Genomic DNA, 27,960 nt, shown 5'->3' with positions numbered 1-27,960 from the left:
ATATCACTATTGTTTAAGTGAAATCTATCTTTCAAAGAAATGGTCTAAAATTTTAAAATTTGTAAGTAATTTATCAATGGTATCTATACCTTTTTCAATCCACAAACATACATTAAGGTCTTGTATAGCATAGCTCAACAGTTGCAGGGGGTAGTGCTGAACATAACTACTGGTTTTATTATACGAGTAATTGTGCGCTAATTTCCAATTACGAAGAGTGGCATATGTTGTTGGAGATAAATGGGAACAGGTATATTTCAGAAATGCAAGAAAAAATACAATGATGGTTGAATATCATTCATAAAGTATTGTTCAATATTGACCCAATGGGGTGGGTCCAGCTTATTATGCCAATTCCTTATAAAAGATACCAGCGTTGCAATGTGGTATCTTTTTGCATCCGGTACTCCTATACCACCGACTGATTTATGTTTGGTAACTATATTGTATGTAGTTCTCAGAGATTTATTCATCCAGATGTATTTCAATATTAGAGATCTGATTTTAGTAAAAAAAATTTAATGGTGTAATAGGAACATTTCTATAAAGATATAAAAATTTTGGTAATACAAGCATTTTGAAAGAAGCAATCCTGCCTGGCCATGAAACATCTGCTTTAGTAATAGATGTTAAGTCATCCTTCATATTTTTAAATAGGGTGGGTAATTCAATTTATATAGTAGTTTAGAGGAGTTAGGGACTTGTATTCCTAAATATTTAATTAACGAATTTTGCCAGTCCAATAAGAACTTCTTCTTATAGAGTTCTGTTTCTTCATTTGGTATATTAATCGGTAGGGCATGCGATTTGGATTGGTTCAAGGCATAATAATATTGAAAGAATTTGCATCTTTATCTTGACATAGTGTTTTCTAAGGATTTAAAGGGATTAGATAACGTGAGTATGTCGTCGTCAGCATACAAGGAAATAAGATGGGACTCATTATTTATTGTTTTACCTTCAATTCCTGGGTGTAATCTGAATTGTTGAGCTAAAGGTTCGATTGATAGGATAAATATAATGGGGGAGAGGGGGCAGCCCTGTCTAGTTCCATTTGTGATTTGAAATAAATCTGATAGGGATCCGTTACAAAAAATTTTTGCTGAAGGATTAGTATAAAGGGCTTGTATTGCTGATAGTATATACCCTTAAAATCCCATGGCACCTGGAGTTGAGAAGGTGTATTGCCAATTTATCCTATCAAAAGCCTTCTCGGCATCTAGGGCCAAGAAGGCTGCTTTTTTTTTTCTTTTTTATATTCAATATAGTGTAGGCTATTTAAAATCCTTCTGGCATTATCTGCTCCAAACCTTTTTACAAAACCTACTTGGTCCTTTCCCACTAAACTATTCTACCCAGTCTTGTTGCTAAAACTTCTGCGTAAATTTTTAAATCACTGTTTAAAAGTGAAATCGGTCTAAAATTTTGAGGAATATTTGGTTCTTTCCCAGATTTAGTTAAGGTCACTATAACTGCCTGAAGGTTTTCTGCTGAAAAAGAGCCCTTATTAACACAATTTTGGAAGAAAAGGGCCAGCATAGGAGTCAATAATTCTGTGAAGTGTTTATAGTATTCATTAAACAATCCGTCATGTCCAGGCGATTTGTTTAAAGGTAATGAAGTAATTTCTTTAATTTCTTCTTCTGATATGGGTTTATTTAGGGTGTTGAGTTGATCAAGGGACAGTTTTGGTAGAGAGAGTTTAGATAGAACTAGATTTGCATTTTCAGGAAAAAACATAGTGCTTTAAAAGAGCGTCTCTTTACCAGTGACTTCCTTTTAAGAGAAACTTTAATCTTCCTTTAAGAGCGACCTGGGTCCCTTTAAGAGCGACCTGGGTCCCTTTAAGAGCGACCTGGGTCCCTTTAAGAGCGACCTGGGTCCCTTTAAGAGCGACCTGGGTCCCTTTAAGAGCGACCTGGGTCCCTTTAAGAGCGACCTGGGTCCCTTTAAGAGCGACCTGGGTCCCTTTAAGAGCGACCTGGGTCCCTTTAAGAGCGACCTGGGTCCCTTTAAGAGCGACCTGGGTCCCTTTAAGAGCGACCTGGGTCCCTTTAAGAGCGACCTGGGTCCCTTTAAGAGCGACCTGGGTCCCTTTAAGAGCGACCTGGGTCCCTTTAAGAGCGACCTGGGTCCCTTTAAGAGCGACCTGGGACCCAGGTCGCTCTTAAAGGGACCCACTTCGCTCTTAAAGCGTAACTGTCATTTTCACTGCCATTTTTCTGAAAACATTAAATATCAACAGTACAAGCGATTTTAAGAAACTCTGTAATAGGTTTTATGTACTAAAAGAGTTTCCTTCTGTAGTGAAAAAGCAATCTCCCAGCCTCCCCCCTCACATCAAATGAAGCAGGATTTCGGTGCCCAGAGAGTCTACAAACAGCTGACCTTCATGTCACCTCTTCCTGCTCCCTCATCTCCCTTAGCCGCCCCCCCCCCCTTCATAGGCTTACAATGGAGAGAGCAGAACCCGTCTTCACTGGCTTCTCTGTAATGAAGACGTGTTTGCCTGATAATGCACAGATAAGAAGTCAGGGGGGGAGGCTGGGAGATTGCTTCTTGAGTACAGAAGTAGGCTTTTTTGGCTGATGAAACCTATTACAGAGTTTCTTAAAATCGCTTATACTACTGATTTCTGCAATAATAAAAAACATGACCGTTACGCTTTAAAGGGACCAATTTCGCTCTTAAAGGGACCCAGGTCACTCTTAAAGGGACTGGAATTGTTTCCCCTGAAAGGCTGCTGGAAACCCCTTCTTCCTGTCTGCGGCTTTAGCCAGTAGATCGTCTAGTACAGATCCAAATAGATACTCCCCTTCACAGGGTATGGTACACAACTTTGCCTTTGCAACCGGATCTCCCGACCAGTTCTTTAGCCACAACGCTCTGCGAGCAGAGTTGGATTGGGCTGCAGAGCCACACATGCACGCACACATAGATAAGGACTAGAGATGAGCGAACCGGGTTCAGGTCCATCTGAACCCGAACTTTCCGCATTTGATTACCCGGGGCTGCTGAACTTGGATAAAGCTCTAAGGTTCTCTGGAAAACATGGATACAGCCAATGACTATATCCCATGTTTTCCACATAGCCTTAGGGCTTTATCCAACTTCAGCAGCCACCGCTAATCAAATGCCGAAAGTTCGGGTTCGGATGGACTCGAGCATGCTCGAGGTTCACTCATCTCTAGTAAGGACATCGCAACAATATTCAAAATCACAACCGGACAGTGAGTGTGATACATACACTGCCACACATGCACACTTACATAGGTAAGGACATGGAAACAGGCAGAATCAACAGACAGATGAGTAGGATACATACACAACCACCCTCACATAGAAAAGGACAGGGAAACAACATTCAGACTCACAACCGGACAGGATACATACAGTGCCACACATGCACGCTCACATAGGTAAGGACGTGGAAGCAACAGGCACACTCAACACCAGACAGATGAGTGAGCACACATACATGCTCACAAAAGGTAAGAACAGGGAAATAACATTTAGACTCACAACCAGGGAGATGAATAAGCATACATACATGGCCACACATGCAAGCTCAGGGTATGTGCACACTTAAGAAATTTGAAGGAAAATCTGTTGCGGAACCCGCCTGTGCATAGAATGGAGTCTATGACATGGGCGGAAACACACGCCTACCGCAGTCCGCAAGTGGCGGCTTCTGTCAAATTTCTAAAGTGTGCACATACCCTCACATAGGAAAGGACATGGAAGCAACAGTCATACTCAATCTGTCATTATTTGCACCAGTCATTATCAATGTACAGCCGCCTAATCGCGATATTTTGATATATGGCACATTCCCAAAGTGGAAACATAGCCTCACATAGTGATTTCTGGCTGCAGTAATGTGAATCACCATATTAGGCTATGTTTACACAATATAAAAAGAAGAGCAAATAACAGACGTCTCTTGATAATTTCGGACATAAAAAAAAATGATCATTTATGGGTGTCATTATCAAAGGACGGCTGTTATTTGCTCTTATTTTTTTACAGCAACCAGAAATCACTGTGTAAGGCCATGTTTCCACTTCTGCATTGTGCCATAATTTATCACAAATAGGCAGCCACCTATTGATAATGATAGAATCATGATTCATCATCATTATTCGTGACCTTCATTGGGAATCGATGGCCACCTTTTAGCAATGAATTGCGGCACTTTCCAGTAGTGAGAACACAGCCTCAGGCTATGTTCACACACTGTGGAAATGACAGGCGGTTTTCTTGGTTTGTGGTCATGTAACGAGAAATAATGGCAGATATATGCAGTTACATGACCTAGAAAATGCCTGTCATTTCCAGTGTGAGGAAGGTGGAGGAGGATGCAACTACATCTCAATGAGGGAAGGCAGGGCCGCCATCAGGAATTTCAGGGCCCCATACAACCATAGTGTCTGGGCCCCCCACATTAATTAAAAAAAAAAAAATAGTGTGTTCGCCCCACGCCTTGCTGGGAGGTATAATTTGGTTCAGATCAATTCTAGAGAACTGGCTCATATACCCCATTTTTCCCAGTGGCTTAAAATGTAACCTCTGTTATACAGTTATAAAATTGTAGAAACTAAATGTGAACAAGGTGCAATTTAAATGTCACCATACAGACACTTACTTGTATAGCTGCCTCTTGTGCTCTGTATGCAGTGCATTATATTCACCCCTGCAACGTACAATTTATAGCGTGTCTACAAGCCCATCGGGGCTCATTATGATGGAGACTAAAACTTATACAAGAGTGGGGTAGGGGTTCCCCTGTATTCAGAATGCTGTTGAGTACTAGGCAATGCCCCGTTTGGGGTTATTGAATTTCAAGGGTCTGGGGGGCTGTTTGATTTGTATATGTTCACCAATATCCCCCCCCCCCCGGTATGCTCACTAACATAGAATATGTTGATAAGGCTAATATAATGAGGCTGTTCCATGTTAGTGAGCATATACAAATCACACAGCCCCCCCAGGCAGACTAGTTTAGCTCACCCAAGACAGTGATAGTAAATACATGGCGGTGTGAACGCTTCCTAGAAGATCCTGTTTGTGCAGCAGAGGTGTCTTTATCCTGCTCTGCATAGACCCTCGAAATTCAATAATCCCAGACGGGGCATTGCCTAGCACTCAACAGCATTCTGAATACAGGGGAACCCCTACCCCACTCTTGTATAAGCCCGCTGGGCTTGTAGACACGCTATAAATTGTACGTGAATATAGGGTGAATATAATGCACTGCATACAGAGCACAAGAGACAGCTATACAAGTAAGGCTGTGTGCACACTACGGAATTGCCGCGTATAACCCGCGGCCTATTCAGTCGCTGGTCTCCGCACGCAGCGGCGCGCATTTCCGCCGGTGCCATAGACACTATTCTATGCACGGGCGGATTACGCGTTCCGTCGAAAGAATTGACATGTCAATTCTTTCGACGGAACGTGGAATCCGCCCGTGCAAAGAACAGTGTCTATGGCACCGGCGGAAATGCGCGACGGAATACGCCGCGGGTTATACGCGGCAATTCCGTAGTGTGCACGCACCCTTAGTGTATTTGAATTGCACCTTGTTCACATTTAGGTTCTACAATTTTATAACTGTATAACAGAGGTTACATTTTAAGCCACTGGGGAAAATGGGATATATGAGCTAGTTCTCTAGAATTGATCTCACACACAGACACCAGCACACATGTATACAGACACCAGCACACATGTATACAAACATACAGACACCAGCACACATGTATACAGACACCAGCGCACGATGAAGTTTGAACTTCTGCAACCTGGAGAAATCTGATATCACCTGCAGTCCTATGTAACACCACATAACACAGTGGTATCTGAGTACAGATAATGTAGATTTCACCTGCACTCCTATGTAACAGCACAGATAACACAGTGATATCTCTGAGTATAGAGCATGTAGTAGATGTCACCTGCAGTCCTATGTAACACCACAGATAACAGTGATATGTCTGAGTACAGATAATGTAGTAGCTGTCACCTGCAGTCCTATGTAACACCAAAGATAACAGTGATATGTCTGAGTACAGATAATGTAGTAGTCACCTGCAGTCCTATGTAACACCAAAGATAACACAGTGATATGTCTGAGTACAGATAATGTAGTAGCTGTCACCTGCAGTCCTATGTAACACCACAGATAACACAGTGATATGTCTGAGTACAGATAATGTAGTAGCTGTCACCTCGGGGCGCCCCTACTAAATGATGTTCTACAAAATAAGAAAAGTGTCATACAGTGACTCACAGGTGACGTCTTCTTTGATCTGAGGAGTCACTTTCCCTTTTCCTCTCCATCCGGCCCAGACCTCCATGATGATTTCTTCCAGATATGTTTCATCTTTTCAGAACCCGCGAGACAAACAATTTAGGCTCCGCACATTTCTAGCACCTTCCTTCACTTTCTCCCTCCTGTAGGCTCCCATAGTAACTGCGCTGTTTGGTGTTATGTGCAGTAAAGCGAGTAGGAATGTGGGATGCCCCCTGTATGTAGGATCCCCTGCTGTGCCCCCATGAGCTAATAATGCCCCCAGAGGTACCCCCATGAACTAATAATGCCCCCAGAGGTGCCCCCATACACTAATAATGGCCCCAGAGGTGCCCCCATGTACTAACGCCCCCAGAGGTGCCCCCATATACTAATAATGCCCCCAGAGGTGCCCCTAAAAAAACAAACATCCTACTCACCTAATCCGCGCTGTGCAGGCAGCAGCTCTTCCTCCTCTTCGGGCTCCATCTTGCGAGCCGCAGGGACGGGACTTCCGGCAGGCGTGATGACGTCACATCATCACTCCTGCCGGAGAGGTCACGGCCCGGCCTCCCATAGGCTGCTGGTATGAAGTGTCGGCAGCCTATGGGAGAGAATAAAGGAGTAGGACGCTGACAGGTCCTGCTCCTGTATTCTGATCACTTTAATGTTCCGCCCGCTCAATGTGCGGGCGGAACATCAAAGCGATCGGTGCATCCCGAGAAGCTGCGCGGCAGCAGCTTCTCGGGATGCTCAAAAACAGGTGGCAAGGGGGGCCGTGCAGGCCCCCCTAGCGTAGCGGATGGGGGGCGGCCGCCGGCGGGCCCCCCCATGTCTCTTAGGGTCCGGGCCCCATACGGCAGTACCAGTTGTACTGCCCTATCGGCGGCCCTGGGGGAAGGAACTGCAGCTTAGCTATGTTACTGTGAGATGGGCCCTACAGTGACCCACAGGCACCCGTACCTATTCAGTCACAGAAAATCTATCGATTTTCTGTCTGTCACGGTGGTCTGTGAATCTCTGTGCACCACTTAAGTCACACAATCAGGATTCATATTATAACATTTACATTAGTAAATGGTAGTCCCTTACCTCGCCTAATAAAGGTTTTTTCTTAATAAAATCACCAAAATGGAGCAAAAGCTCAACTGTGTCAGTAAACTAAGGCTGGGTTCATACTGCGTTTTTAGCATACATTTAACGGATCCGTTTTTTTTTTTTAACGGACAAAAAAAACAAGTGTCAGCAACGTTTGTAAAAAAAAAAATGCATCCGTTTTTTGCAATCAGTCTTTCATCCTTTTTTTCAATGATGGATTGCAAAAACGCAGTGTGAAGCCAGCCTAAGTGGCACTGTGAGGTAAGATGCCTCTCCTGAGGTAAAGCACCGCTAAAAGTCCCAATGGCTGGGCATACGCACTGTGCACTCTGCAATTGGCGCCTGCGCAGTGCTCTCCCGTCCCGCTGTGTCCAAGGATCCTGGCATGTCTACTACAGAGCACAACAAAACGTGAGAGCGCTAAATGCTGAGGGCACAAGGTCTCTCCTTTTGCCTCTCACCTGTTCTTTTGTGCTCTGTAGTAGACACCTTGGACACAGGGGGAATGCCAAGCGCGCAGTGGACGTGTTGATGATATACATGCCCATCCATGGCTTAACTTCTGGCGGACGGAGGCGGAGCGCAGCGGCCGAAGCACCTTGCCTGAAGGGGAAGATCGGCCAAATCACTCAAGGCACCATAAGTATTAAACCTTTCTGAATAAGCCAGAAAGGGTAATTATGTTTAAGAAATACATATATATTTTACACACACACACACTGATTTCCCAGTCTCGGACTATCCCAAAGAACCCAAAAGCCTGAAGCCAATGAACAAGCATGAAGCGTGGCCACCCCCATACCTTCCATATTAGAATTGGACTTTTGACTTTCATTTGTAAGAGGTAGCCTATCTGCTAGAGATGGGATGTCCCCAAAGTAGTGAAGTCCTCAGAACACACACAAAGTGGAACAGATTAACTTTTTATGACCTAAAAATAAAGGTAATCTGCTTTTGTTAATGGCTTCAAAAAAAGGGGGGGGGGCCTTACCCACAAGGGGCAACCCGACTTAATCTGGTGAAGTCTCCTATATCCCTTCCAGTCTCAGGTATTCAAAGATCCTTAGAGATAGAGTCCAATGTTATTAGGGTGCATGTGAAGGTGGCCATAAAAAGTGTTACTTTGGAAAAACATTGTAATCCTTAAAATGGCTTCAGCCTCATAACTGCTTCTGCAAATAGGAAAAATGCTGCGTATCTGCAGCGGGATGAAAATTCTGCGACCCCATAGAACTTTACTATAACAGGAACCGCAGCGGATTTCGCAGCAAGCTCGCAGCGTGAAATCCGCTGCGGATCCAGTATGTGTGAAGCTACCCTACAGGTGATTAGTTAGTACATCAGGAGCACTTTGTCAACTCTGAAAAGTACCCCCAACAAGTTCACAAACATTGCTCTACAGAGCCTTAATTTTTATTCTGGAATCCAGAGATCTTACTTTATTATACCCTTAAAGGGAACCTGTCACCCCCCGTGCCGGGGTGACAGGCTCCCGACCCCCCGTTAGAGCCCCCTATACTTACCTAATCCCGGCGGGTCCCGCTTCTGGATTCGGTCGGGTCCCGGAGATCTCAGCCGCTGCAGCCCGGCGCGCGCGCTGACAGATGAGTCCAACGCTCATAGAGAATGACGGAGCGCTGGACTCTCCTGTCATTCTCTATGGGTGTTGGACTCATCTCTCAGCGCGCGCGCCGGGCTGCAGCGGCTGAGATCTCCAGGACACGACCGAATCCAGAAGCAGGACCCGGTGGGATGAGGTAAGTATAGGGGTCTCTAACGGGGGGTCGGGAGCCTGTCACCCCGGTACGGGGGGTGACAGGTTCCCTTTAACTGAAGAGACACCAGTATATAGTGGACCACACACACACAATTTCGGCACCGATTCCGTAGCCCTATGCAGTTTCACACATATTCCATTAACCTCCACAGGATTTATGTGAATAGTGGAGTACTGGAAGCTAAGCAACCTACATAAAGCAGGAGTCACAGAATCATCATAGCTCCCTTTAAAAACAATTTATGCAGACTGCATAAGACAGTCCACGCACAAGGTGGGACCCAGATGTATGTATCCTTTGAATAAATGTCTCATAGAAGAGCCCAAGTGTCTTCACATTTCAACACTGATAAAGACATAAAATGAATTTTTTAAATCAGGTTTATTTAAACAACGAGATGCCAGAGGGGAATACCTAAGATTTTTCAGCTTTTTACAGTTTTCCTATTCACCCAGCTACTTATAACAACTACATACAAAAAGTTAAAAAATTGTAATTTAATTAAAAAAAAAAAATTAATACCAATTAAGAGGTGGGCTTGCTCCCTTAAAGCATACCTGTCGTTTCAAGTGACTTTCTAGGATAAGTTGTCCTGTGTGTATACATGGGCAGTAACACTATAACTGTCCATATTTTATCTTGTATGATATTTTTCAGCAGACTTCTGCTCTGTAACTTTTTCCCTGTTTCCCTCTGCAGCATGTGCATGTTCCCAGGCACTTCCCCTCCATAGATTTGTAATCTGATCCCTGAGCTATCTACATAATGTAACCAGTAAACAAAAGTCATTGCCAAGCTGATTTTGAGAGTGGATTACAGTTTAGCATGAAGGGGGTAGAGAGAGAATATGTTTGATAACAAAAGGAAGCATTTTTGTCTGATAAGATACATTAAAGTTTCTTATATTTGCTTATAATAAAGACCTATGCAAAGTCTGTTGAAACGACAGTGCCTATTTGTATTCTAATTGACAACCAAGTGTCAGTTGCCATTTACAGCACCCCAGGCAACAGCAGTTGCGTATCCTTAAGCAGTTTTTGGACTTGTAAAACGAGAAAGCAAAATAATTTACTGGAATAAAAGTAGAGAGCATAGCAATAAGATTGAGGTGGGAGACTGTGCAAAGCACCCACCATCTCAAATAACTTGGTCCAGAAAAAAAAAATAAAAAAAATAAAAAAAAAAAATCACACTTTAAAGGGGTATTTCAGTCTTACAAAAATATGGCTGCATCTGCCCAGAAGCAGCAGCATTCTTGTCCTCGGGTGTGTTTTGCAGCTCAGTTCCACTTAAGTGAATGGACCTGAATTGTAATACTACACACAAGCCGAGGACATGTGTGGTGCCTTTTTTTGTGAGAAAGTAGCTATTTTTTTCTTTTTTATAATCCTGGATAACCCCTTTAAGCAGAGATAAAAAGATAAAGTGAGCAGAAGTGAAAAATTTACCCCTAGAATAACACACATCCACCCTATTATATGTACAGTAAGGAAAGGGGGATGATGGTGAACATAGGAAAAAGAACAGTGGAGGCAGTGGGTGAGGGACTGGGCAAAACATGTTTTAGAAGCTTCCTCCCGTCTGCTGCTGGAACACATCAATCGTATCTTCATCCTCCATTTCCAACTGAGAGGGAAAAAAATTTAAAAAAAAATTAGGGAGTGCTTCCAACAGAGTCAAATCTAGTTAGACAAACCCCCACATTGCCTTTTGAAGCTCAAAAGCAGTGTATAAAACCATTACTGCCATTTTAGTTAATGGGTCCATCCAGTACTCACTAGTATCTAGTCTTATATGAACCAGCATTGCTATATACCGGACCACAATTGCCTTTCATTTAACCCCTTAATACAAAATGCAGTAAATGTATGGATCAGGGGTGTTGGGGCAGTATGACAAGCTCAGGAGCTAAGCTTACATCAGCCTTAAAAGCCTCTGTAGCAGCTAGAGTGCCACTGCGGATTAAAACGACACTGTACCCACAATCTGACCTCCCTAAACCACTTTTACCTTCGGATAGTCTGCACCTATTTGAGCTCTGAAAAACTAGTGTCCTCTCTCACTGGAATCCTGTCTGTGATGACTCTGCTTGAAAGCGATATGTACAGAACCCCTATTCAGCCTAGTGACTGAAATAAAAACTGTAAAGAGGACCTGTCACCCCCCGTGCCGGGGTGACAGGCTCCCGACCCCCCTATACTCACGTGATCCCGCCGGCTCCCGCTTCCTGAGCCGGTCGGGTCACGGAGATATCAGCTACCGAAGCCTGGCGCGCGCTGACAGAAGAGTCCGACGCTCATAGAGAATGACGGAGCATCGGACTCCCCATTCATTCTCTATGGGCGTCTGACTGCTGTCAGCGAGCGCGCCGGGCGCTGATATCTCCGTGACCCGACCGGCTCAGGAAGCGGGACCACGTGAGTATAGGGGGCTATAGGTCTAGGTTGCAGACAGAACAGCCGACAGGGGTAAATACAGTGCCACACATACCTTACATGTTACAGTCACAATCTGAACATGGCATGTTAGAAGTTAATCCACCAGGAACAGAGTTCCTCCATTCCTGGTTGATCATAGACAAATAAGCTTCTGCGATCCATGCTTAGGTAACCCACACTGCCTTATTTTACTCCCAATGTAAAAAAAAAAAAAAAAAAAAAAAAAAAAATGCAGCCTAGAATACGGACCCTTAAAGGAGTAAATTAAAAGGAGTTATGCAGCTAAAAATCTCTTAAAATCAACTTTAGATAATATAGATTTGCAATTTACTTCTATTCAAAAATCTAAAGGCTTCCCACACTTAGCTGCTGCATGTCCTGCAGAATTTTTCTTTTCAGGTCTGACAGTGCTCTCTGCTACCACCTCTGTCCAAGGCAGTGACTGTCCAGAGCTGGAGAGGTTTTCTAAGGGCATTTGCTTCTGCACTGGACAGTCCCTGCCTTGGGACAGTCAGGATCTGTAGCATGTGTATAACTAGATCAGCCAATACAAGTAGACATTTTACTGGTAGACCCCCAGTATTACTGAAGTGCATGCAGTGATTGGTTGTCCAGTAGCAGCTCACTACAGTGTGATACTACATGTCCTTTACTTCTTATGTACGCCAGTATGAGTTGTTCCTGTGCGTACCAGGTGAAGTTGGCTTAATTTTACTGGAACCCTGTGTGATCTCTATAGGACCCTGAAAAAACTCCCAATCCTCTACATAGGTTTCCAGTAGCTCTGGCTGTTGTATGTCAGTACCTGCTTTATCCATAATAGTCATCTGCTTGTTTAAATCTTCATTTATTATCTAATTTTGAGATTATATTTTAGGGGCTTCAGACCCAATTACCAGTTTTCCATAGAGTTTTGATCTCAAGATACAATATTTTAAACATTCCGGTATCAATTAATATCGTAACTTGAGGGACCACTGTATAAGTTTATTTTCAATAACTCACCTGTGCTGGTGTATCTGTCTCATTAATAGGTTGACCATCAAACCGGAATCTAATTTGCCTCATTGACAATCCCTAAATAAAATGGAAAATGGAATCATTTAAATTCTGACACTCATGCTTTACTGTTATTGTAGCCTGCATGAGGCCTACCCACTCTATTGTGTTTAAAGTCTAAGTACAGCATAAAAAGGAAGGAGAAAAAAAAAAACATTACAATGCCACATGTCCAAAGCATGCAGATAAATTAGTATTTATATTACTGTGACAAGTTTATTTAGGCAGTAGAAGTCAGGGTACAGAGACTCCCATAACAAATAAAGTACATTTTACAGGCTGGTAAAGGAAAACCTTTAGCCATTTAAAAAAAAAAAAAAAAAAAAAAAAAAAAAAAAAAGTTGTTAACAATTTTGATAGGAAAAAAAAATAAAAAGTCAAAAGGGCACTTTATATATCATATGCGTACAGCAAATAGTGTGAAGACATAAGGAAAAAGAAAAAAAAAAAAAAAAAAGTCTTCCTCCTTGAAGACTGTTTTTAGTCAATGGGCTCACCTGTCTTTCACAATAAGCCTTCATGAGCTTGTTAAGTGGTGTATGCTTCTTTATCTTGAACTGGACAACAGAGCCATCCTGGCCGGCTACCTTCAGGTTGATGTGGTCGTTGTTTTCAGTTTTCACACCCTCCTATGACATAAAAAAAAGCCAGACCTTAAATTAACCCCATGGCGTTGAAACACATTCATAAGGAGTTAAAGCAAATGTACCATCAGGTACATCAATAGACTAGCGCCAAGATGCTGATGCCGTGGACCTCCTTGTGAACTGCGGCGTGATGCCGATCTACTCCCAGACACTGGCCAGGCATGATGCTCTGGAAGTGAGCCTGCTGCCACCACCTGCTGTATGTCCTACAGGAAGTCATGTATTTTTTCCAGTCTGAGGCTATGTTTCCACAGTATTTTGGTCAGTTTTGCCACCAAAACCAGGAGTGGATTGAAAACACAGAAAGGCTATGTTCACACACTGTTGAAATCTAGTAGACTGTCATTTAATGGCAAATTGCCATAAAAAAAAAAAAAACTTTTGAAATAACCGCCGTTATTTGCCATTTAATGGTGGCCATGCACATAATTTCAACAGTGTAAACATAGCCTGTGTTTTCAATCCACTCCTGGTTTTGGTTGGCAAAAAACTGTGTGGGAACATAGCCTGTCATTGATCTCTGCCACCACATTAACCATCCAGAGCAGCAGGAAACCTCTCCTGCTCTCCAGACTAGAAAAAATGAACGGCTTCCTGCAGGATATACAGCAGCTAATAAGTACTAGAAAACTGGATATTTTTAATAGAAGTAAATTACAACACTCTGGCACCAGTTGATTGGAAAGGCGACATTTTTTGCTGGAGTACCCCTTTAAAAGGGTTACCTAGCATTAGGACTTTGATATAATGCTGCTCTGGAGAGCATAACAAACATGTTATGCTTAGCTCTCAGCGCTCCTCTGTTGTCTTGCTGCGGCATCTTCAGTGTCCCCCACTGACTGCAACCACTAGCGGGAAAAAAAAACTCACGTCAAGCGTAACAGCCTGCTTAGCCAATCACTGTCCTGTCTTTGTGACAGGTGGAGCAGGCTGTTACTCCTAAGATGAGTTCATCACAGAATTGGCAGTGGCTGCAGTCAGCAGGGGAGACAGTTGTAACAGGACATTGGGGGAACATGGAGAGGTAAGCATAACATGATTATGTTCTCCAACAGGGCAGAATCATTAAAAAATGATTACCAGATAACCCCTTGGAAGGGTTACTCCAGAGACTGGGGGGGGGGGGGGACTTTTGCCAACACGTTGTTTTGACACGTAGGGGACAGCAATTATTCATTCCTGCTCCTCAGATTCTAAAATTCATAACTCATTTTTCCCCTAAAAGTGCCCTGTGCAGAGCAGGGGATCAGAAATATGTGAATATGTCCATTCATACATCCACAAAATACTGTCCATTGTAACCCTTTAACTTTTTTTAACATGTCCTATAAAACTTGAGAAATAGTACCAAAATACAAGACTAGAGGAGATATGCTGCCACCAACACTGACCACTGGCTAAAGAGGCCAAATGACTGCTTCTTGCAAAAGGTACCAAGATTAAAGGAGGAGCCATCATCACTGGGATTAAATGCCCCTAAATATCATTGTTGCTCAGCTGCACATCTTAATGCGCAAGGCCTTATTCACAAATTGTAAACTTGTCCGTAATTGCGCATCCGCAATTACGAACGAGTCTGAGGTGACAATGAATCCTATTTGGCTTTTCAAACTGTCAACAGCTTTAAAGGGGAACCATCAGCAGGTTAGACGTTAGGATGCCGAGGAAGGTATGTGTGTCTTACCTTTCTCCTCAGCACCGGTCCCACACTGTTAGTCACGGTAAACTCTGCTCCGGAGCACCGCTGCGTCATCCGGCCCACCCCCTCAATTGATGATGAATGGAAGGGATGAGCTGGATAACAGCAGTGCTCCAGAGTGGTTTTCCCCAACTAACAGTGCGGGACTGGCGCCAAGAAGGAAGGTAAGACACATACCTTCCTCCTCAGCGCCCTGTGCGCATTAGAGGGCTACCAGCAGGTTAGATTCGTCCAACCTGCAGATAGTTCCCCTTTAGGGTGCCTTCACACCTACCGACTCGCAGATCACTGTCATTACATACACGCAGCGGTCTGAACGACCGCTGCGTGTATGCAAATCTGCCGGCCGCTTAACCCCTTCTGATGCCGGCCGGCCGCCTCCCGCTCAGCTCTGTATACATTACCTCCTCACTCCACGGGGTCCCGGCGTCCTGCTCTCACGCCCGGCCAATCAGTGTTTTGCCCTGCCGCAGCCACTGATTGGCCGGGCGGGAGAGCAGGACGCCGGGACCCCCTGGAGCGAGGAGAGGTAATGTATACAGAGAAGAACAGGAGGCGGCCGGCCGGCATCAGAAGGGGTTAAGGTAGGTGTGAAGGCACCCTTAAAGATCCACAATGAGTGCCACAAAAAAAGAGAAAAAAATAAATAAATAAATAAATAAATAAATAAGATGTGTCCTACTACAGGCCATAACGGCAGCACCAATTCAGCGGCTGTGGATTTTAACGAAAAAAGTCAGATAAAAAGAAAAAACGCCCAAAAACACACAGATCACCTTAATTTAACTATTACCTTTCCTGCTACAAATATGAACTACAAATTTTTGCAAATTGCAGACATAATACGTGGCCCTGAAAAACTACTGAATGTGTGAAAGACCTAAGGGCCCTATTCCACAGGACGATTATCGTTGCATCGAACGGATCTAAACGATAATCGTTCGGTTGAATAGCAGTTAACAATTAAATGACAAACGAGAAATCGTTAATCATTTAATAAGATCTGGACCTATTTTTAGCATTGCTCATTCACATCAAATAAGACATCGTTTGGTCATTCGCAGTAGCAATGAACGCAACAACAACAAGACGACCGCAAAAACGATCATAAGTGAACTATTTGAAATAATTTATCGTTAATTATGCAAACGATAATCGTCCCGTGGACTAGTGCCTTAAGTGCGTGATGGGCCGCACAATCCGGATGGGTGAAGGATCCCTATACCAAGTCCAATCTGCTACGGCAATGCTCATTTTGGGCAGATCTCTGTCTACAAGATCCCAAACCAGTCACCCAACTGCTGGAACCAACAGCAATCGGTGCAGGGGAACTTGGCATCAAGTTTTTATTCCTTTCCCAGAGGGGAAATATAGTATTACATAAGCTTTAGTGAAATCAATGGAGAGTGCATATAAAGCATGGCTGCACCGAGGCTACAGGGGGAGACACAGGCCGGGCAGCCGGTACCTCAGCAATACAATAGCCATGCGTGTACAGGGCGCCCGGCGGGATCGCTAGGACCAATCAGTACTGGGATGGGGCGATCGCTAGGATCACTCCATAGAACCGGAGCACGGCCCTGGGGCCGCAGCTCAAACCTCCCCGTCCCTCCGACCATAGCTTTAACTACTTCCTTACGAAGAGAAGGCACCCACTCGGACCATTCACCCCAGGCCTCCACCATAGCCATCACCTACAGGCCTCATTCTGCCTCATACAGCGCACACAACCGCTACCGCCCGCCAGTTATACAACCCCCCCAAGACCAGACCTTTGGTTTATCGTCCGCCATGCTGGGAATAATGCAGAGATCTGGTGGCGTCGCCTCCTCACAAAGAGCCTTAACCCGCGCGGGTCGTCTGCCGGGACAGCGCACGTACACTCTTTAAGAAACACTGCGTGTTTACGTGCGCGCTCGCGGGTAGCCCCTCCCATCATACTACGTCACAGAATCCCGCTCTGCGGACCACGTGGTAAAAAGACAACGCATGCGTGCTTGCTAGGTTTTGAATTGTATGTCATGTGTATTAGGGATCAGAATCTAATGGTGCCTGGAGACAAACCAGCTTCAGTGTCTGTAATGGTGCCGGTTTTACAGTAGACAGCTGCTGCCGAGCCACAATTCCTAAGATTCCCTGACAGCAGACAGTAACATGTAGAATTAAAGAAGTCTGGTGACATTTTTTATTATAGTATTGTATTGCCCCCCAAATCACCAATATACGCTTATTATGGGAAATGCTTATATGGTGCGTTCACACCTACATGATCTGCAGCTGATTTTCTGCAGCAGATTTCATTTAAATAACAGAACACAGCATCAAATCTGCTGCAGATTCTGTAGGTGTGAACGCACCCGTAGGGTGCGTTCACACCTACAGGATCTGCAGCAGATCTGCAGCAGATTTGATGCTGTGTTCAGTTATTTAAAGGAAATCTGCTGCAGAAAATCAGCTGCAGATCCTGTAGGTGTGAACGCACCAATAAAGTGTTTTTTTCCCCTGCACTTCTGCATCATGGCTTCACTTCCTAGAAAAAATGGTGATGTCACGACCCGATTTCCAGAGCTGTGCGGGCTGTGGCTGCTGGAGAGGATAATGGCAGAGGGATGCTCAGTGTCCCTCCAGTGCCCTGTGTCCCTCAGTGACCCCCTGCCATCATCCTCTCCAGCAGCCACAGCCCGCACAGCTCTGGGAGTCGGGTCGTGACATCACCATTTTATCCAGGAAGTGAAGCCTTGCTGCAGTAGTAAGTGCAGGGAAAAAAGCACTTTATGTGCATTTCCCGTAATAAGTGTATTGGGGATTTGTATAACTTATGGGGGGCAATACAATTCTTTAATAAAAAATTTCACTGGACTTCTCCTTTAAGATAGTGTAAGACTGAGCGTATGAGTGTGGACATAGCTTGCCGCCTGAAAGTATGCAAAGTGTGGAAAGGTCAAAGTGTACATGTCAGTTGAAAAAACTTTTGACAAGCGCTGTGGAATCTGTTGGCGCTATACAAATGAATATTATTTATGTCCAAAGTTTTGATCAGTCAGGGCTTGAGTGTTCAGACCCATACCGATCATGAGAATGAGCCAGAAGAAGAGCGCGCTAAGCGTATTCCTCTCCCGCCTCTGTGTCACATGATGAGTCAGGCTCCTAATGTAAGTCTATGGAGCCTAACACTTTTACCTTCACTTAAAGGGGTACTCCAGGCTGGAGAGCTTTTTCGGCCATGACTGAGGAGGAGGTGAATGAGGGCAACCACTTCCCTTACCTCCCCGGTTCCAGCGCCGGGTCCTGAATCACGTCACTTCGGTCCACGTTGCCCGGCCGCTTCCTGGTCTCTGCAGGGGCTTAAGACATGATGTTTCAAGTCCGCTCAGCCAGTCAGTGGAAGAGGTGGGATCCCGCTCTCTTCTTTTTTTTTTTTTTTTGCTTTAAAGCATAATAGGGGGCGTGCACACTACGGAATTGCTGCGTATAACCCGCTTTTCCGCCCGTGCCATAGACACTATTCTGTGCACGGGCGGATTCCGCGTTACGTCAAAAGAATTGACAAGTCAATTCTTTCGGCAGAATGCGTAATCCGCCCGTGCATAGAATAGTGTCTATGGCACGGGCGGAAATGCGCGCCGCAGCGTGCGGGGACGAGCGACGGAATATGCCGCAGGTTATACGCTGCAATTCCGTATTGTGCACGCACCCTTTGGGGGGAAAAATGTATGTAAATTGCAGACTTGCGTTATTTCACATCCCCTGTTGGTTTCGATTTTTTATGTTATAACATGCCCATTTAAAGATAGCTGTTTGTTGTCTATCATGAAAATCAGGGTTGCCTACAAAAATACGTTACTCATACAGGAAATTTAATGAACATGGACCCCAAAAAATGGCATTCCCCATCAGAAGTCATCCAAAACTGTAGCCTGCATCCATTAGTCAGGGACTCCATTATTTCTAATCGATGTGCAACCTATAGATAGAATCTCCATCAGACACACTAGATGATAACATACGTAGTATGCAGCACAATAACTCACCTTTAAAATGCTCTGAAAAACTTGTTCCACAAGATAAACCCTAGGGCACTTTTTCCCACATGGATCAAGTGGACTGGTCAACTCTTAAACTTGAAGCTATGTGTCAAATTGGCATGGCCTACTATGTCTGTGCCCTAGGCATGTGACGCCCCTCCGTACTAGGCAGGATTTCTCCTAATCACCACATGTCTGAACACTGCACTAGAACTGCAACTAAAGTAATGATTACGAGAAATCCTGCCCAGGACCATTCCTAATGATGAAGTGGGCCGGGAGGAGGGATGTAGAGTCGTTGCAGGCCTAGGGCACAGTCACTCTAGGCCACACCAATGTGACACAGGGCTGCAGGTTTAGAAGTTGTTTTTTAAAACAATAACTGAATCACCTGCCGAACGGACCCCAGGACAGAGCTTTAATTACAAGCAGTTATCTGACGGTACAGGTGGTTTGGGGGAGGGGGGCAGATTGTGGGTACAGAGTCGCTTTATGTTAGCATACACAGCCTTATGTGGCTTCAACATACAACCCTCTCCACATTTCCCAGACTAACTGCAGCCCCAAAATGCTAAACTCCACTGAGACAACTTTTGGCATGGGCTCTGCGACTACTCATACACAAATACCTGAAGAAGGGTGTCAGATTATATAGCCACTTATTGGAAAATCAGAATTTCAAACACCCCTCAGGCCTATCTTTGCCACCAACTTCACGCACTAGATCAGGGGTGGGGAACCTCCGGCCCGCGGGCCGCATCCGGCCCCTGAGACCTCCCGATGCGGCCCGCAGCTCCCCTGTGATGCGCGCCGCTCTGGAGGAGGAAGGAGCCGGCATACACAGCATCCTCCGGTGTCTGTGACAGCTGCCGGACACAGGAGGATGCTGTCTGTGCCGGCTTCTTCCCCAGCAGAGCGGCGCGTGTCTTCAGTCTCCTGCGGCGCGCGCTGCCTGCAGGAGAAGACCGGCACAGAGGACCTGGGACAGAAGAGGACCTGGACAGCGTGGGAGCGGAGGTAAGGTGAGAGGGATGTTTATTTTTTTTTTATTTGGGGGTTAACTAGGCTGCCAGGGACAAGACTGATGGGGGTGATAACTAGGCTGCCAGGGACAAGACTGATGGGGGTGATAACTAGGCTACCAGGGACATGCCTGATGGGGGGGATAACTAGGCCACCAGGGACATGCCTGATGGGGGGGGATAACTAGGCTACCAGGGACATGCCTGATGGGGGGGATAACTAGGCTACCAGGGACATGCCTGATGGGGGGGATAACTAGGCTACCAGGGACATGCCTGATGGGGGGGATAACTAGGCTACCAGGGACATGCCTGATGGGGGGGATAACTAGGCCACCAGGGACATGCCTGATGGGGGGGATAACTAGGCCACCAGGGACATGCCTGATGGGGGGGATAACTAGGCTACCAGAGACATGCCTGATGGGGGTGATAACTAGGCTACCAGGGACATGCCTGATGGGGGTGATAATTAGGCTACCAGGGACATGCCTGATGGGGGGGATAACTAGGCCACCAGGGACATGCCTGATGGGGGGGATAACTAGGCCACCAGGGACATGCCTGAAGGGGGGGATAACTAGGCTACCAGGGACATGCCTGATGGGGGTGATAACTAGGCTACCAGAGACATGCCTGATGGGGGTGATAACTAGGCTACCAGGAACATGCCTGATGGGGGGGGATAACTAGGCTACCAGGGACATGCCTGATGGGGGTGATAACTAGGCTACCAGGGACATGCCTGATGGGGGTGATAACTAGGCTACAAGGGACATGCCTGATGGGGGTGATAACTAGGCTACCAGGGACAAGACTGATGGGAGTGATAACTAGGCTACCAGGGACATGCCTGATGGGGGTGATAACTAGGCTACAAGGGACATGCCTGATGGGGGTTAACTAGGCTACCAGAGGCATCACTGGGGGGGTTAACTAGACTACCAGGGACATGACTTGGGGGTTAACTAGACTACAAGGGGCATCACTGGGGGTTAACTACAATAGCAGGGGCACTGGGGGAACAATACTTTGCCTTGCCCCATGTGCTGCAAACCCACGCTACTAACTGCCGCGCACAGTATGCGGCCCTCGAATGATTTTATTAATGCCCGACCGGCCCTCGACATGGAAAAGGTTCCCCACCCCTGCACTAGATGAAGAAACTTAGAGGGCAATATCAGAAATTGTTCACATTGTCCTACTTGTAGCGCTAAGGTCTCTCTCCCATTAATGGTTAGCAGTGGCCACTCCAAACATCTCTATGGCAGTCTCTCAAATTAAAATTCTTTTTGGGCTAGATAGGGCAGCACAAAAACCAAGGCACAGAAAAATTGTTTGTTTTTTTTTTGTTTTTTTGTGCACTGAACCTGGAGGCACTGCAATACCAGGTCAATGCCTGGAGAGGACAGAGCAAGCTCTTTTTCCATCTCCCTGTTCTAAAAATCCATTTAATATATGGTCCCCAGATAAGGGACATATCAGATATTAAACTGATAAGAACAGATACTACACTTGATCTTAGCCAAAAGGCCGAGAAGCGATACAGAAAAATTGTTTACTCGCTGGCAGAATGAAACAGAGGAAATTAACAATATAATTTGCCCAATTAGTTTTTTCTATGTATATTCAAAAACTTTAATAAAATGAGAGTTAACATAATTTGCCCAATTAGTTGTACTAAGTGGTACTGTCAAAACAACCTTACCAACACACTGGGAGACAATCTGATTAGCCATATGGCATATATTTAATTAGACAAGGTTGGTGCAAGGAGGGCCAATGGTCATTCATCTGCCACTCCTAATAAGTTTGGTCTACATTGTATTAAAGCGACTCTGTACCCACAATCTGACCCCCCCCCCCCCCCAAACCGCTTGTACCTTCGGATAGCTGCTTTTAATACAAGATCTGTCTTGGGGTCCGTTCAGCAGGTGATGCAGTTATTGTCCTAAAAAACAACTTTTAAACTGGCAGCCCCTTGCCCAACGGCCGGAGCTTAGATTGTGTATGCAATAGGCTGGCACAACTTCTCTGTCCTTCCTCCCCGCCCTCCTCATCATTAGGAATGCTCCAGGCAGATTGACTCCTATTCATCAGCTGTGTGAATACTGAACATGGGCTGGATCGTTAAGGCACATGTGCAATGTTAAGACAGGAGAAAATGTTCCAGTGGCATTCCTAATGATGAAGAGGGTGGGGAGGAGGGACGGAGGGGTGGTGCAAAGTTAGGGCACAGATACTCTAAGCCCTGGCCGTTGGCACGGGGCTGCAAGTTTAAAAGTTGTTCTTTAGGACAATAACTGCCTCACCTTCCGAACGGACCCCAGGACAGATCTTGGATTAAAAGCAGCTATCCGTAGGTACAAGTGGTTTGGGGGGGGGTCAGATTGTGGGTACAGAGCTGCTTTAAAGGGGTTATCCAGCGCTACAAAAACATCACCTACGTTTCCACCACACTGCACATGTACAGTACAGCACGGATTCGACCTGCTGTATTGCGCATGCGCGGCATGGTGAGAAAGTAGGTGCGTTGACAGAGGGAACGGGGCGCGCCTGTGTGACGTCACGGCAATTATGCATTTTGAATCCCGCCCAGAGGGGCATGATTACAGCAGAGAAACACCCTGGGGACGCAGAGGAACGCCCAAGGGACCGTGACTGCCGGATAGTTGCTCTTGCCCAGATGACTACATGGAGCTGATTTGAATACAGCACGCCAATTTCAAAAAGTGAGTTTTTGTCTCATAGGTTTTATGGACGGAGGATAGAAAGACATGTGTGGGAAGTGTGCTGGGTGATGTAACAGCACATTTCCATAGGTTAATAGGCAAGTTTTAGGTGATTGGTTCCCTTTAACTGCAAATCACACCTGAACTGGTGACAAAAGTGTTGCTGTCTCTGGAAGTAAGTGGCCATGTTTTTGTAACGCTGGATAGTCCCTTTAATCCAATTGAGAATCTGTGGTCAGACTTCAGACTTCATTTCTGTTCCAATAATTACTGTTACTTTTAAAACAACGGCCGATATTTGCCATTAAATGACGGCCATCCACTTTCAACAGTGTTTCTATAGCCTTTCATCCTCAGTTGGATCTAATCCAGTTAACACTTTAGATGCATCTACTATTAGCCCCCTCTATCCTCCACACTCTACTATTAAGCCCCTCCAGCCCCCCACATCTACTAGTAACCCCCTCTGCCCCTATGCCTACTCCTTCTTCTTCAACGCCTCACCTAAAGCAGTCGCTGCTGCCGCAGGCTCCTCTCTAGAGGGAAGTGTCTATGATGCTGCTGTAACTTGGATGCCTCCCCCTGCCTGACAGGACCTATGGGCTAAGGCAGTATGCATGTGCAGGTCAGCTATAGGAAATTACTGGATTTACATGGCTGGCCACATATAATGGCACCACGGGCCAGAGTTTGACAGGGCTAGTATAAATCCTTAGTAAATCATGAAGAGAAAAAGCACTCGGCACTACTGGAATTTGACTGGAATTTGACACGGCAGACAAGTATTGCTCCATATGAAGCTAGAGTGGTGCTCAGCTCAGCAACAAGTCCATGTACAAAGCATCAACATAAGAAGATATAGTAATACGCGGCACTCACCAGCACGCTTCTCTTCTTTCTTTATTGTAGTTCAGGCAATACACCTGCAGGTGAGGGAGGACTGACACAAACATGCAAACAGCAACAACTGTTTTGTGTGTGGGCGTGCACTTTTTCCGGCTAAATACTGGTATTCAGCTGTAAGAAGTGCTCGCCCACGCACGAAACGGTCATTGCTGTATAAATCCTTACATTACTCTCACTACTTATTAAGTACAGGCAAGTGGTGCCAAGCAGAAATAAATGGGCACAGTGCTCGGGTGAATGCTTCTGTTTCACTTTAATAATCGGCAGAGGTCTCAGCACCAGGACCCAAATGATTAAAACTTTCTGTTACTGTAACATAGTAACCTAGTTATTAATAAGGTTGAAAAAAGACAAGAGTCCATCAAGTTATAAACATTCCACCCTAAGGCTCCATTCACATGGAGCAAAACTGGCAGAATTCCGCGGTGGAATTGGGTGGAAATGGGTGAAATCATAAAAAAGCAATGCAATATGATAACTTTTGGGGGGTTCCTGTGTCTACATAATGTACTATATGGTAAAAGCGACATGATACCATTATCCTATAGGTCAGCCCGAACACAACCACATGCAGGTTTACATATTGAGGCTATGTTCACACAACATATCAGACCGGCCGTTCCGTGACCCCGGCCAGGTCATGGAACGGCCGGTCTATGCCCGGATCATCGCGGCCGGTACTTAGGTACCAGCCGGATGATCCGTCCGGCCGCAGAGCTCTGATGCGGGCGCATAAGCGCGCCCCGGCATCAGAGCTTCCCATAGCACACAGTGAAGCAAGTGGCCGGAGCCGCTCGCTTCACTGTGTGAACTGACAGGTCTTTCTGCGGCCAGAATTCACTGAATTCCGGCCACAGAAAACTGACATGTCAGTTATTTGCGGCCCCGTATGGGATCCCGGCCGGAGCGTATACGATGTGTATACACTCCGGCCGGGATCCCATATCAGATAAGGTTATGTTGCACTCCGCAAAAAGTATGGCCGTTGTTGCCGATGGCAACAACAGACGTCCTTTTACGTAGTGTGAACATAGCCTTACACAGGTTTACATATTTTCTAATGTTATTTTTTTTTTTTTTTTAATGAAATCCTTTTTTTTGCAATTAACTATTAATCAGATGGCCCTATTGTGATGCTTATATTGGTTTTATTTTTTCACCTATGGGGCTGTGGTGTCATTTTTTCCACCATGATCTCTTGTTTTCATTAATATCATATTTGTGAAGATCGGACGTTTTGAGATCACTTTTTATAAAAAAATTTTTATATGTAATGTAAGAAAAAATCATTAATCCTGACACTTTTTTCCCTCTTTTCGTCTACACCATTCGCTGTTAGTAATGACGCTTGTTATATTTTAATAGATCGGACAATTGCGCATGCTATGGTATATTATAGGTTTATTTATTTATTGATATATGTTTTATTTATATAATGGGAAAGGGGGTGATTTAGAATTTTATTGGGGGAGGGGCTTTGGGGTATTTATAAAAGACATTATTACTTTTTTCTCACACATTTTAAGTCCCCTTGGGGGACTTTTACATACACTTTTTACATTATTCATACTGATCATTGCTATGCCATATGCATAGCATTGATATGTGTGGATAGGCGCTCGGCTGATTAAGCCTGCCTGTGACAGACTTAATCAATAAAGCGCAGATCGGGCCGCGTAAAGGAAGGTGAGAGACCTCCAGCGGTCCGTTAAAACGATCTGGACCCGATCGGTAAGTGACAGGGGACTGCCCCTGTCACTTACACTTAAACGCCACGGTGGCGTCGTGAGCGTCGTTTAAGGGGTTAGTGAGACGCTGCAGCCTGTCATTAACGGTGAGGGCCAGGCTGCTCACTGCAGCCGGCCCCCACCTCCTATGAAAGGACATATGCCCAGGGTCAGACTTCCAGGGGTTAATTAAATAAATAAATACAGTAATACCTCGGTTTTCGAACGCTTTGGAACTCGAACTGCTTGGTATTCGAACGAAAATTTACCCAGAAGTAGTGTTTGGAATTCGAACTTTGCTCGGTTTTCGAGCGTTTTTGCGAGCGTGGATGGTGGGTTGTACCTGGCGAGTTAAGCAGTGGTGAGGCTTCACATACAGTACAGTGCTGTATAAGACTGCTGGAGTGCATATACAGTGCAGTAGTAGTACAGGCAGTGCACCACCATCTCCCATACTCTACAGTGCTTGGATGGGGGGGCGCTATACAGTAAAGGATGGGTGAGGAGTTGGTAACTACTGTACTATAATTGCTGGTTCTGATGAACATTTCTTATGTTTAATGTCCTGTACAGTATAGTGCTGTCCTGTACTGTACTGCATACCTCCCAACTTTTGCAAAGCGCAAAGAGGGACATGTGCGCCGCGGTCCCCATAGCCACGCCCCCATAGCAACCCTCCATAGCCACGCCCCCATAGCAACCCTCCATAGCCACTCCCCTACAATCACCACATGCTGCTGACTGAATAGTGCCCTATACAGTATCCAATCCCCAAAAAATGCCCTATATAGTATCCAATCCCCCATTATAGTGCCCCACATAGTAGCCAATGCCCCCATATAGTGCCCCACATAGTAGCCAATGCCCCCATATAGTGCCCCACATAGTAGCCAATCCCCATATAGTGCCCCACATAGTAGCCAATCCCCATATAGTACCCCACATAGTAGCCAATCCCAATATAGTACCCCACATAGTAGCCAATCCCTCCATATAGTGCCCACATAATAGCCAATCCCCCCACATAGTAGCCAATCCCTCCATATAGTGCCCCACATAGTAGCCAATCCCTCCATATAGTGCCCCACATAGTAGCCAATCCCCCATATAGCGCCCCACATAGTAGCCAATCCCCCATAGAGTGCCCCACATAGTAGCCAATGCCCCCATATATGCCCCACATAGTAGCCAATCCCCCATAGAGTGCCCCACATAGTAGCCAATGCCCCATATAGTGCCCACATAGTAGCCAATCCCCCATAGAGTGCCCCACATAGTAGCCAATGCCCCCATATATGCCCCACATAGTAGCCAATCCCCCCATATAGTTCCCATATAGTAGCCAATCCCCCATATAGTGCTCCACATAGTAGCCAATCCCCCATAGAGTGCCCCATATAGTAGCCAATCCCTCCATATAGTGCCCCACATAGTAGCCAATGCCCCCATATATTCCCCACATAGTAGCCAATCCCCCATAGAGTGCCCCACATAGTAGCCAATGCCCCCATATAGTGCCCCACATAGTAGCCAATGCCCCATATAGTGCCCACATAGTAGCCAATGCCCCCATATAGTGCCCACATAGTAGCTAATCCACCCACATAGTAGCCAATCCCCCATAGAGTGCCCCACATAGTAGCCAATGCCCCCATATATGCCCCACATAGTAGCCAATCCCCCATAGAGTGCCCCACATAGTAGCCAATGCCCCATATAGTGCCCACATAGTAGCCAATCCCCCATAGAGTGCCCCACATAGTAGCCAATGCCCCCATATATGCCCCACATAGTAGCCAATCCCCCCATATAGTTCCCATATAGTAGCCAATCCCCCATATAGTGCTCCACATAGTAGCCAATCCCCCATAGAGTGCCCCATATAGTAGCCAATCCCTCCATATAGTGCCCCACATAGTAGCCAATGCCCCCATATATGCCCCACATAGTAGCCAATCCCCCATAGAGTGCCCCACATAGTAGCCAATGCCCCCATATAGTGCCCCACATAGTAGCCAATGCCCCATATAGTGCCCACATAGTAGCCAATGCCCCCATATAGTGCCCACATAGTAGCTAATCCACCCACATAGTAGCCAATCCCCCATATAGTGCCCCACAGAGTAGCCAATCCTCCCATTAGTGTGGCCCCAGCGAAAAAATAAACCAATAACTCACCTGTCCGCCGGTCCCAGCAGCTCCTCTCCCGGCAGAGTGCGCACTCCCTTCATCCTCCGGGGCGGGCAGCGGGGTACAGAGTAACTGACTGTACCGAAAGTGATTCATGACAGAGGCTGCAGATCACTTCCGGTACAGTCAGTGTCTGTATACCCCGCTGCCCTTCCCGGAGGATGAAGGTAGTGCGCGCTCTGCCTGGAGAGGAGCTGCTGGGACCGGCAGACAGGTGAGTTACTGGTTTATTGTTTTTTTCGCTGGGGCCACATATAATGCGGGACACGGGGGGCAGTTCCGGGACCGCGGGACAGCACCCCGAAAACGGGACTGTCCCGCGGAATCTGGGGCGGTTGGGAGGTATG

General features: G+C 45.8%; 1 protein-coding gene and 1 non-coding gene across 2 annotated transcripts; both read right to left on the bottom strand.

The window, feature by feature from the left end:
• Positions 1–9,530: 9,530 nt before the first annotated feature.
• On the bottom strand, positions 9,531–16,918 carry SUMO2 (small ubiquitin like modifier 2). The gene is made up of 4 exons (XM_069952489.1): positions 16,784–16,918; positions 13,163–13,294; positions 12,612–12,683; positions 9,531–10,794 (listed from the first exon to the last, which is right to left on the bottom strand). Exons 1-4 carry the CDS (start codon positions 16,802–16,804, stop codon positions 10,732–10,734), a joined length of 288 nt encoding a protein of 95 aa, XP_069808590.1. The 5' UTR covers positions 16,805–16,918; the 3' UTR covers positions 9,531–10,731.
• A 4,494-nt stretch (positions 16,919–21,412) lies between these two features.
• LOC138773410 (U2 spliceosomal RNA) lies at positions 21,413–21,603 on the bottom strand. Its single transcript, XR_011360111.1, has one exon. It is a non-coding gene; the product is annotated as a U2 spliceosomal RNA (small nuclear RNA).
• Between the last annotated feature and the right edge of the window lie 6,357 nt (positions 21,604–27,960).

This window comes from Dendropsophus ebraccatus, chromosome 14, assembly GCF_027789765.1.
Source record: "Dendropsophus ebraccatus isolate aDenEbr1 chromosome 14, aDenEbr1.pat, whole genome shotgun sequence".
NCBI lineage: Eukaryota > Metazoa > Chordata > Amphibia > Anura > Hylidae > Dendropsophus > Dendropsophus ebraccatus.
Note: the sequence above shows the minus strand (reverse complement) of the source record. Positions and strands in the feature narration are given on the sequence as shown.